The 13,601-nt window shown below is 48.3% G+C and overlaps 1 protein-coding gene across 1 annotated transcript in view; it reads right to left on the bottom strand.

The window, feature by feature from the left end:
- Positions 1-1,198: 1,198 nt before the first annotated feature.
- Positions 1,199-13,601, bottom strand: part of LOC125447720 (spectrin beta chain, non-erythrocytic 4-like) — a 184,419-nt gene continuing 172,016 nt past the window's right edge. Inside the window, exons 34-36 of the mRNA XM_059641028.1 lie at positions 5,857-6,030; positions 5,369-5,411; positions 1,199-3,568 (exon numbers count right to left, since the gene is read on the bottom strand). Coding sequence (XP_059497011.1) covers positions 3,404-3,568; positions 5,369-5,411; positions 5,857-6,030 — 382 coding nt within the window. The 3' untranslated portion in view covers positions 1,199-3,403. The remainder of the gene's footprint in view (positions 3,569-5,368; positions 5,412-5,856; positions 6,031-13,601) is intronic.

Here is a 13,601-nt window from a genome sequence, read left to right as displayed (position 1 = left end):
ATGTGGAGGAAATAGGATTGTCCTGCTTTTGTGTTCAGGATATTTCTTGTTTGAGTAGATGACAGTGTTGTCAATGCAATGGAACAGCTTAGTTTAGCCATAGATGCGGTCACTCCTGGAGCACAATTCTTCAGCTCTACAGCCGGGATGTTTATGAGGGTCTGTAACCTTTGTTAGATCCAGTCTGTTCAGCTATTCCTTGACAAAAAATGTGGTGAGAATCAAACTGGCTGAAGACTGTTATCTTTAAAGTTATGGGGACCTCTGGAGGAGATCGAGAAAGAGCATAATAACCACTTCTGGCTGAAGATGACTATTGCCACTCCAGCCTTGTCATTCACTTTTGAATATGGTGTCTGGTTGTTTGCTAATGTTTGTGCAGCCTCCTCTTTCCATGAGCTGCTTATCATGTGGCTGAACGTAGCAGGACTGCAGAGTTTCCACCAGACCTGTTCGGCTTTACTAGGTTAAAGGCACTGTATAAATGCGAGTTGCTTTTGTTGACTGATTGAAAGATAATTTTGCTCTAGTCTGTAGCTTGCTGCTTCTGCCCATTGACAATTCCTTACCTGGTTCTCAGTACTTTGTACAGTGGGTGTCAACAGTCTCACTTGGATAAGTCTCATGCTGTCGTGGAAGGCAAACTTTCATTCCAAACTTCAGAACTGATTGCTCCTGCCAAACTGTTGACCAAAGTGTTAATGTGCTGTGCAAGTGGGACTAAATCCTGGCTAAACAATCTCATTATAATTTGCATATATCTCAATGAATCTCCGGGGCGTGTTACAGAACGATCAAGACAGTAATCAGTAAATCAGTGGAATGGCTTTCATCTGAAAAATAGCCTCACAATTTTTTTTTCTGTATTTTTGCCTCAGAGTGCCGTAAGGCTGAAATGGAGAAGAATTCTGCGCTGATAACCAATCCCGTCCCTACCTGTGGTTCTTCTGAATCTCTGTTTACAATAATGATTCTAAGGTCTGGGTCAGTTCAGAGTACCAGGACAACGGGAAACAACTAAGTAACTATTAAGTTCACTAACCCTGAGTCGAGTCCACTTTATACATGGTTGAAGGCTCCCAATAACATGGTGCCCTCCTTCTCACAGATCTGAAAGAGTGGCCAGTGCTCTTGTTGCAAAGGGTTCAATTTCTGACACCCTCCCCCCCCCCCCCCCCCCACCCCACGCTGTCCTGATGCCTGTGGAGGAGTCGTGGGCTTGATCCCACCTTGATCGGGTTGACATGTGAACAGACAGCGTGACAGCTTATGAGCTAAGACACATTCCCAAGAAATAAAAGTCAGTACCCCAATTGCTGGGAACCTACAAATGATAGCAGCAATCTAGAACTGTGCAGGATAACTGAATGGTGCCAAATGGCCAGGAATCTGACCTTGAACTGCTGCTTCTGATGGAGGAGATAAATATCTACTGAGTGAAAGCTGTTGCAGTTCTTTGGTGGGTCATTCCCAGCTGTGAGGATGTGACAGGATATACACAAAGGACATCTAGGCCTCCTGGAAACTCAGTAATTTAGGTTCAGACTTGATCATCCCAGACAAGGTGAAATCAGTGTCTTTTTTTGGGGCATCAGTCACCCATTCAATCCTGCAAACTCTGGATGCTGATTCTCTCAAATGTTCAAGGTGAGTGCAATTTTGTCAGCTTGATGAACTGGACCATTACTGCTCTGGAAGACAGGGTAGACCCTCTGTGTGTGCATGGCTCCATTGTTGCCCACCTAACAAATGCATGGGGTACAATTAGCACTCTGTGATCTACAGAGAGTTCAGTCAGGGCCAATCTATTCAGTTGGTGAAGGGGTCCAGGTGGTTGTTAGGTAAATCATGGTGATGAGTGCTCTACTCCTGTTCAGTTCCGCAGAATCCAATTGGACTTCATTCTCTAACTGGAATTGTCTTTGGTCTTAAGTGAGTGCACAGCATCCTCAGTTCCTGCTCTATTGCAGCGAGGGATTTTAAAGCCATTGCCATCTCTGCAGCCAAACGCAGCTCCAAATGCTCTGCTGACACTGGCATCTATCTCTTCAAGGAGGACGAGATAGAACATATCGTGAGGCAAGTTACCCCCTTCAAGAGCTAAACTCAGGAAATGAACTGTAGCTGCAGAAGGGGCAACACAAATGAAGTAAATGCCAGGCTGCAGGGTGTCAGCTCTTTCTTCCTCTTTCAACTTGAATGAGGTGCACACCAAAGGAAAATTAGCCCCTTACTCTCAGTCATTTTCCCCCAATGGAGATGTGTCTGAGGTCACTGTTACCCATTACCACCAAATTAAAATCACTACAATGGACATGGGCAAACACTGAATTGATTTGTTTAAATCGTTTCAGAGTTTTTCATCCTCTCTGCTGTCTCCAACTTAAGTAGGTGAGAAAAGAAGGGGACAGGGTGGTACACATCATTAGAAACAATTACTCACTTGAATAGTAAATGCCACCGCAACCTATGGGGGGGCCTGTTTCCATTTTGTACTTTCCATCTATTTCCAAGTAAATCAGATGTCATGCCATTGCTTTGTTAGACACGCATTTCCTTCTTACTTTGTACTTCTTAAAAAAAAATTCTCAACAAACGCTGCTGCAGAGCTGACCCACAAATTGGAACTACACGGTTTAAAGTAAGTGGGCAGCTGCATTCCCTGGATTCTGCCAGGGATCCTCAATATGACATTTCCAACTTGAATCTTTTCAGGAAGACCAAAGGCATTTTGGTAAAATACTAGGAATTCTGATTGTCCTGTGGCGGGATGTGAGCTGTCACAACACCAGAAACCACATTTGGAATGAGTTACTTCACATTTCAAACACTGGGCTGAGATTCATGTTAACAGCAGTATCCATTAGAACACACATATCTCCATCGAGATGTTAAATAAGCATCTAATCTTAGAGGGTTCAAATTTGTAAAGAAGATTAAAACTGAAAGATTTGATAGTGCCCTTTCTTTAATTAACTGAAAAAAAGTTTGGACATTTCTCACATTCACTTATTCTCAAATCAAAATGCAGCTGAACATTTGGAACCGGGGCATTAAGTAACAACTTGGTCCAAAAGCCAACAATCTGATCACGTGCCGGGTCTGAGACATCCGACCAGGACGAGATCCCACACAATTAGGTCAGAGAATTCCAGTCAACAGCCAATTGGATCCACAAACGTGCACCAAAAGCAGAACAGGATTTTAATAGAAAATTGTCACAGACCCATCCAAAAGACGTACTTGCAATTGTCCAACTCCTGTTAAAACTGTCAAATTAAAAACATTAGTTACTCAAGTTCAAGATGAAACAATTTCTACGTCACCAAGTGAGAATCCGTCCCTATAAGCGACTGTAAGGATCCAATCTGTGCAATACAAAGCCAATGGTGTTTTCTCGTCCTCACTTCTTCTTTCCAAAGAGACTGAATCTTCGGTCACTGTCCCGCTTAGGATTGCCTTCATCGGTGGAGGAGGTAGTAAGAGGCATCTGACCGCTTTGCTGAGCAATTTGTGCATGTTCTGTGATGGCTGTGGAAATAGTCTTGATCCAATTGTTCATTTCCTCCTAAAATGGGGGACATTGGAGAAGCAACAAAAGAAAATCATGTGAATGTATTTGATACAACCATCATCAGGTAACATCAGGTTTTTTTAATGCAATATATACATATTATCCACTACTCAATTGTGCAGAGGTAGCCGAATGTACATTGCCCAGTGTCTCTGGAATATTCTGAGTACCTTGCATTACTGCAAGACGTATTTTAAAAATTTTTTCATGGGATGTGGGCCAGCATTTGTCTCCCATCCCTAAATGCCCTTGAACTCAGTGGTTTGCTCAGCCATATCAGAGGCCAGTTAAGAGTCAATTGCATTGCTGTGGGTCTGGAGTCACATGTAGGCCAGACTAGGTTAAAGACAGCAGATTTCCTACCGTAAATGGCACTAATAAATCAGGTGCGTTTTTGCAATTGATAGCACTTCCCCGGTCACCATTACTTTCAATTTAAGATTTATTAATTGAGTTTAAATTCCACTAGCTGCCCTGCTGGGATTTGAACTGGTGCTGCCAGAAAATTAGTCTGCATCTTTGGATTACTAGTCTACTGACATTACAGCTATATCACAGCCTTCCCTTATATTTACATTTTGGTTGAAACCAGTGTTTCTACATTGTTTCCATGCATCTACTGCATTTTGCAATGGTAACCAGGCATATGAGAGACTCTGCTGTAACTGTAGGCAACTTATTTCATTACTGGAGGCCTTTTCTGTGGGCTGACCACAGCCATTCACTGTCTACACACCACTGGGTAATAATTCAAGATAATGAAACTAAATGGTTATGATTGTGCAGAGTTAATGTCACAGGTTTAGTAATCCAGAGACCATTCAGGAGATATGGGTTCACGGGCCATTTTGGCCCTGATAGAATTCAAAATAAATTAGAAGAGCCACTTTTAGTGATGGTGACCGTCAACAGTTACAGAACCCTAACTGGTTCACTAATGTTCTTTAGGGATAGAAATCTGCTGTCCTTAGCTGATTTGGCCTATATGTGACTACACACCTGCAGCAATGTGCCTGACTTGTAATTACATAAGTAAAAGAAACCAAAGCCCAGCTAAGATTAGGGTTCCATCACATTAATGCTCTCAGCACCAATCACCTGGGACCATCCCTTCATCTGGCATCAATCCCCAGATCACACTTCCAGATAGATATCTGGGGTCTCCTGCTCAATTGTTCTGATGTCTTCTTTCAGTGCTGCATTTCATTGAAATGTTGTACTGTCTCAGCTCTTCTTGCCTTGACTCCAGCCCTGACATTCACAGTGTGCAACATAAAGAATATGAGCAGGATAAGGCCATTCAACCCTCTGAGCCTTCTCTGCTGTTCAATATGATCATGGCTGATCATCTTTCACAATGCCATACCCCTACTCTCTGTCGTTATGGCTTGATACCTTTAGCCTCTAGAAATCTATTTTTCTTGAATATATCCAGTGACTTGGCCTCCGCAGCCTCCTGAGTGGCGAGTTTTCTCATCATCTCAGTCTGAAATGACCTAATGCGTATCTTAAGACTATGACCCCTTGTTCTGGACAACCTCTTCCCTCCCCCAACCAGGAGAAACATTATTCTTGCACCCAGTCTGTCCAGCCCTGTCACACAGTGTTTTATGTCTTGCTGAGATTCCCTCTTATTCCCCTAATACTGGGTGAGTACAGGCTCAGCAAACCTGACCTTCTCCTCGCAAGGTAACTCTGTCTTTTCTGAGTCTGGGCAACCCTGGCTGCAGCCCCTCCATGATCAGTATCTTCTCTTCAGTAAGGAGACCAAAACCTCACACAAGCAAAGCTCACCTCATCCTTAGCCTGGAACAGGTATTCACTACCGTCATTCATCCTGTCACAATGAGAAAGAAACACAATTAGAAAGTGCAAAGGATGAGTCAGATCAAGTATGGAATAAAACTATTCCATGAAACACTTGACCCTCTCTCCTACTGGCTGTTCACTACTATCATTGCGGTTCACCAATGGGAAATATTTATTCTAACATTCAAAGAGATGTGTTTTCCTGAACGTTATATATTCAACAATGAGGGTTGAGTGAGTAAGCATAAGAAGTGAGAGTATGTGCTAATACAAGTATACATGCATTGTTGCAGATGATAACTGAGCAGCCAAGCTGTGTTCACATTATGTCAGTCCTGGCGAGCTGCTTAATGGATCTTTATTCATCTGTACCAAACCATTGAACCCTAAGGGGCTTAACGTACAGGACTCATGTTACAAACACGATTTGAAACTGAATCTTATCAAAGTCTCCATTTCTCAGTCACACTCACCGGACTTTAAAGACAAACTTCTTCTTCTTGTAATTGCTAGCAATTTCGCATGTGGACTCACTCAGAGTGATGAGAGGCTCTCCATTATAGGTTACTCCTGATTTATATCCCTTGGTATCTTTATAGAAACCCAGGTCTCCTTTGCTAACCACACAGTATACATTAACCCAGGACCTGAAGAACAAGAGAAGGAGCAGTATTTAAATTACTTCTGAAGAATGTCACAATGGCAGGTCAGAGAAACATCAGCCTGTAAAGCAAACATTCACACTGTTATAACATCGTCTTTAAAATTCTTTATCAATGAGAAGTAAACACGTTGTCCCAAACATGGATGAAACAAACACTCATACCAACAAACACACGCCTGCTAACATATTGCACAAACCAAAACAGCTGCTATCTCTGCTGTACAGACCCACAAACATAGCAGACCAACCCACAGACCCACAAATGTGCTGCACCACAGAAAACAACAGGGAACTCCAGACAAGCGGAGATACAAAGACCACACATACCATTCAAAAACCCAATGACACGAGCAACCACCCCGACGCCCACAAACAGCTGCACAAGGACACTATTTGAAAGAGCCACAACACTGTCGGCAAGGTGGAAATTGATAAATTCTTGATCTCACAAGGAATTAAGGGCTGCAGGGAAGTGGAGTTGAAATGCCCATCAACCATGATTTAAATTGCAGACTGGACATGATGGGCCGAATGGCCTTACTTTCACTCCTATGTCTTACGGTCTTATAACACACTGCAGCAACCCCGACTTACGCAAAGCAGAACAGGAATACCGATAAGGAGTATTACCTCTCACACAGACCACACAGGAAGACACAAGACCAGACTCACTAATCATCCTACCACACATCAGAGACATTTCAGAGATGACCACAAGACTACTCAGTCCCCAAGGTATCAGAGGATCCAAATCAATAACAAACCTATAAATGGTACTGATGAACATAAATGATCCCAAACTCAAAACCAACAAAAGTGGTGTAATATACAAAATACCACACAAGGACTTTGAGAAATGCTAAATAGACCAACCCGGAAGAACACTGACAGTATAGATACATGAAAACCAACCAGCCACCAATTCTCACTTGCCTCATGACACACGGACAAGGGACTCAAATTCAACTGGGACAACACAGCCACAATCGCTGAAGCCAAACAGAAAAACACCTGGAAATTCCTGCGGGCCTGGTATTCCAGCTGGAACTGCATTAACAAACACAGTGAATTAGACCCTGTGCACAGACCACAGAGAAACAGAACCGAAAGTAGGACCAAACACCCCAACAAATTGAGGCATATGAATAATCAGGACAGAATCCTGATGCTTCACTGGAGGGGTACTGATGAAGTTATCCAACAGGGTGATGAAACATTTGTAACCAAATTCAGCAGCTTGGTGAGCAAGTCGTCAGCCTCAATCAAAAATCGAGCTGCAAATCTACTAGAAAACACAACGTATGGGAGTAACCCACACAGGCCTCCGAATATACTGCACTAAACCAGACACCTGCGAACGTACCGCCCAGACCCACACACCCACTAACGTACCGAACTCACCCACTAACGTACTGCACTGACCCACACAGCCACTAACATACCGCACTAACCCACACTGCCGCTAATGTACCGCATTACCCCACACACCCGCTAACGTACAGCACTAACACACTCATCCGCTAATGTACCGCACTGACCCACTCACCCACTAACGTACCACACATCCACTAACGTACAGCACTAACCCACACACCCGCTAACGTACCACACTAACCCACACACCCACTAACGTACAGTACTAACCCACACACCCGGTAACGTACAGCACTAACACACTTAGCCACTAACGTACCGCACTGACCCACTCACCCACTAACGTACCGCACTGACCCACTCACCCACTAACGTACAGCGCTAACCCACACACCCGCTAACGTACAGCACTGACCCACTCACCCACTAACGTACCGCACTGACCCACTCACCCACTAACGTACAGCGCTAACCCACACACCGGCTAACGTACAGCACTAACCCACACACCCGCTAACGTACAGCACTAACCCACTCACCCACTAACGTACAGCACTGACCCACACACCCACTAACGTACAGCACTAACCCACTCACCCACTAACGTACAGCACTAACCCACACACCCGCTAACGTACAGCACTAACCCACTCACCCGCTAACGTACAGCACTAACCCACACACCCGCTAACGTACAGCACTAACCCACTCACCCGCTAACGTACAGCACTAACCCACACACCCGCTAACGTACAGCACTAACCCACTCACCCACTAACGTACAGCACTGACCCACTCACCCACTAACGTACAGCACTGACCCACTCACCCACTAACGTACAGCACTAACCCACTCACCCACTAACGTACAGCACTGACCCACACACCCACTAACGTACAGCACTAACCCACTCACCCACTAACGTACAGCACTAACCCACTCACCGGCTAACGTACAGCACTAACCCACACACCCACTAACGTACAGCACTAACCCGCTCACTCGCTAACGTACAGCACTAACCCACTCACCGGCTAATGTACAGCACTAACCCACACACCCACTAACGTACCGCCCTGACCCACTCACCCACTAACGTACCGCACTAACCCACTCACCCACTAACGTACAGCACTAACCCACTCACCCACTAACGTACCGCACTGACCCACACACCCACTAACGTACCGCACTGACCCACACACCCGCTAACGTACAGGACTAACACACTCACCCACTTACGTACCGGACTGACTCACACACCCGCTAACGTACAGCACTAACACACTCACCCACTAATGTAGCGGACTGACCCACACACCCACTAACGTAACTCACACACCCACCAACGTACCGCCCTGACCCACACACCCGCGAACCTACCGCACTGACCCACACACCGACTAACGTACCGGATTAACCCACACACCCGCCAATGTACCGCACTACCCCACACACCCACTAACGTACAGCACTAACACACTCAGCCACTAACGTACCGCACTGACCCACACAGCGACTAACGTACCGGACTAACCCACTGACCCACTAACGTACAGCACTGACCTACACACCCGCTAACGTACAGCACTGACCCACACACCCACTAACGTACAGCACTGACCCACACACCCACTAACGTACCGCCCTGACCCACACACCCACTAACGTAGCGGACTGACCCACACACCCACTAACGTAACCCACACACCCACTAACGTACCGCCCTGACCCACTCACCTGCGAAGGTACCACATTGACCCACACAACGAGTAACATACCGGACTAACCCACACACCCGCCAATGTACCGCACTACCCTACACACCCACTAACGTACAGCACTAACACACTCAGCCACTTACGTACCGCACTGAGCCACTCACCCACTAACGTACAGCACTAACCCACTCACCCACTAACGTACAGCACTAACACACTCAGCCACTTACGTACCGCACTGAGCCACTCACCCACTAACGTACAGCACTACCCCACACACCCACTAACATACAGCACTAACACACTCAGCCACGAACGTACCGCACTGAGCCACTCACCCACTAACGTACAGCACTAACCCACACACCCGCTAACGTACAGCACTAACACACTCAGCCACTAACGTACCACACTGACCCACTCACCCACTAACGTACAGCACGAACCCACACACCCGCTAACGTACCACACTAACCCACACACCCACTAACGTACAGTACTAACCCACACACCCGGTAACGTACAGCACTAACACACTTAGCCACTAACGTACCGCACTGACCCACACACCCACTAACGTACCACACTGACCCACACACCCGCTAACGTACAGCACTGACCCACACACCAACTAACGTACAGCACTAACCCACTCACTCACTAACGTACAGCGCTAACCCACACACCCGCTAACGTACAGCACTAACACACTCAGCCACTAACGTACCGCACTAACCCACTCACCCACTAACGTACAGCACTAACCCACTCACCCGCTAACGTACCGCACTGACCCACACACCCACTAACGTACAGCACTAACCCACTCACCCACTAACGTACAGCACTAACACACTCAGCCACTAACGTACAGCACTAACCCACTCAGCCACTAACGTACCGCACTAACCCACTCACCCACTAACGTACAGCACTAACCCACTCACCCACTAACGTACCGCACTGACCCACACACCCACTAACGTACAGCACTAACCCACTCACCCGCTAACGTACAGCACTAACCCACACACCCGCTAACGTACAGCACTAACCCACTCACCCGCTAACGTACAGCACTAACCCACACACCCGCTAACGTACAGCACTAACCCACTCACCCACTAACGTACAGCACTGACCCACTCACCCACTAACGTACAGCACTGACCCACTCACCCACTAACGTACAGCACTAACCCACACACCCACTAACGTACAGCACTAACCCACTCACCCACTAACGTACAGCACTAACCCACTCACCGGCTAACGTACAGCACTAACCCACACACCCACTAACGTACAGCACTAACCCGCTCACTCGCTAACGTACAGCACTAACCCACTCACCGGCTAATGTACAGCACTAACCCACACACCCACTAACGTACAGCACTAACCCGCTCACTCGCTAACGTACAGCACTAACCCACTCACCGGCTAATGTACAGCACTAACCCACACACCCACTAACGTACAGCACTAACCCACTCACCCACTAACGTACAGCACTGACCCACTCACCCACTAACGTACAGCACTGACCCACTCACCCACTAACGTACAGCACTAACCCACTCACCCACTAACGTACAGCACTGACCCACACACCCACTAACGTACAGCACTAACCCACTCACCCACTAACGTACAGCACTAACCCACTCACCGGCTAACGTACAGCACTAACCCACACACCCACTAACGTACAGCACTAACCCGCTCACTCGCTAACGTACAGCACTAACCCACTCACCGGCTAATGTACAGCACTAACCCACACACCCACTAACGTACCGCCCTGACCCACTCACCCACTAACGTACCGCACTAACCCACTCACCCACTAACGTACAGCACTAACCCACTCACCCACTAACGTACCGCACTGACCCACACACCCACTAACGTACCGCACTGACCCACACACCCGCTAACGTACAGGACTAACACACTCACCCACTTACGTACCGGACTGACTCACACACCCGCTAACGTACAGCACTAACACACTCACCCACTAATGTAGCGGACTGACCCACACACCCACTAACGTAACTCACACACCCACCAACGTACCGCCCTGACCCACACACCCGCGAACCTACCGCACTGACCCACACACCGACTAACGTACCGGATTAACCCACACACCCGCCAATGTACCGCACTACCCCACACACCCACTAACGTACAGCACTAACACACTCAGCCACTAACGTACCGCACTGACCCACACAGCGACTAACGTACCGGACTAACCCACTGACCCACTAACGTACAGCACTGACCTACACACCCGCTAACGTACAGCACTGACCCACACACCCACTAACGTACAGCACTGACCCACACACCCACTAACGTACCGCCCTGACCCACACACCCACTAACGTAGCGGACTGACCCACACACCCACTAACGTAACCCACACACCCACTAAACTACCGCCCTGACCCACTCACCTGCGAAGGTACCACATTGACCCACACAACGAGTAACATACCGGACTAACCCACACACCCGCCAATGTACCGCACTACCCTACACACCCACTAACGTACAGCACTAACACACTCAGCCACTTACGTACCGCACTGAGCCACTCACCCACTAACGTACAGCACTAACCCACTCACCCACTAACGTACAGCACTAACACACTCAGCCACTTACGTACCGCACTGAGCCACTCACCCACTAACGTACAGCACTACCCCACACACCCACTAACATACAGCACTAACACACTCAGCCACGAACGTACCGCACTGAGCCACTCACCCACTAACGTACAGCACTAACCCACACACCCGCTAACGTACAGCACTAACACACTCAGCCACTAACGTACCACACTGACCCACTCACCCACTAACGTACAGCACGAACCCACACACCCGCTAACGTACCACACTAACCCACACACCCACTAACGTACAGTACTAACCCACACACCCGGTAACGTACAGCACTAACACACTTAGCCACTAATGTACCGCACTGACCCACACACCCACTAACGTACCACACTGACCCACACAACCGCTAACGTACAGCACTGACCCACACACCAACTAACGTACAGCACTAACCCACTCACTCACTAACGTACAGCGCTAACCCACACACCCGCTAACGTACAGCACTAACACACTCAGCCACTAACGTACCGCACTAACCCACTCACCCACTAACGTACAGCACTAACCCACTCACCCGCTAACGTACCGCACTGACCCACACACCCACTAACGTACAGCACTAACCCACTCACCCACTAACGTACAGCACTAACACACTCAGCCACTAACGTACAGCACTAACCCACTCAGCCACTAACGTACCGCACTAACCCACTCACCCACTAACGTACAGCACTAACCCACTCACCCACTAACGTACCGCACTGACCCACACACCCACTAACGTACAGCACTAACCCACTCACCCACTAACGTACAGCACTAACCCACTCACCCACTAACGTACAGGACCAACACACACACCCACTAACGTAACTCACACACCCACTAACGTACCGCCCTGACCCACACACCCGCGAACGTACCACAGTGACCCACACACCCACTAACGTACCGCCCTGACCCACACACCCACGAACGTACCGCCCTGACCCACACACCCGCGAACCTACCGCACTGACCCACACACCCGCGAACCTACCGCACTGACCCACACACCGACTAACGTACCGGACTAACCCACACAACCGCCAATGTACCGCACTACCCCACACACCCACTAACGTACAGCACTAACACACTCAGCCACTAACGTACCGCACTGACCCACACACCCGCGACCGTACCGCACTGACCCACACAGCGACTAACGTACCGGACTAGCCCACTGACCCACTAACGTACAGCACTACCCCACACACCCACTAACGAACAGCACTGACCCACACACGCGCTAACATACAGCACTAACGTACCGCATTGACCCACACAGCCACTAACGTACCACACTGACCCACTCACCAACTAACGTACCACAATGACCCACACACCTGCTAACGTACAGCACTAACCCACTCACCCACTAACGTACAGCACTAACCCACACACCCGCTAACGTACAGCACTAACCCACTCACCTGCTAACGTACAGCACTAACACACTCACCCGCTAACGTACAGCACTAACACACTCACCCGCTAACGTACAGCACGAACACACTCAGCCACTAACGTACCTCACTGACCCACTCACCCACTAACGTACCGCACTGACCCACACACCCGCTAACGTACAGCACTAACCCACTCACTCGCTAACGTACAGCACTAACCCACTCACCCGCTAACGTACAGGACTAACACACTCACCCACTTACGTACCGGACTGACTCACACACCCACTAACGTACAGCACGAACCCACTCACCCGCTAATGTACAGCACTAACCCACTCCCCCGCTAACGTACA

The sequence above is a fragment of the Stegostoma tigrinum genome, chromosome 39 (genome assembly GCF_030684315.1).
Source record: "Stegostoma tigrinum isolate sSteTig4 chromosome 39, sSteTig4.hap1, whole genome shotgun sequence".
In the NCBI taxonomy this organism is placed as follows: domain Eukaryota; kingdom Metazoa; phylum Chordata; class Chondrichthyes; order Orectolobiformes; family Stegostomatidae; genus Stegostoma; species Stegostoma tigrinum.
Note: the sequence above shows the minus strand (reverse complement) of the source record. Positions and strands in the feature narration are given on the sequence as shown.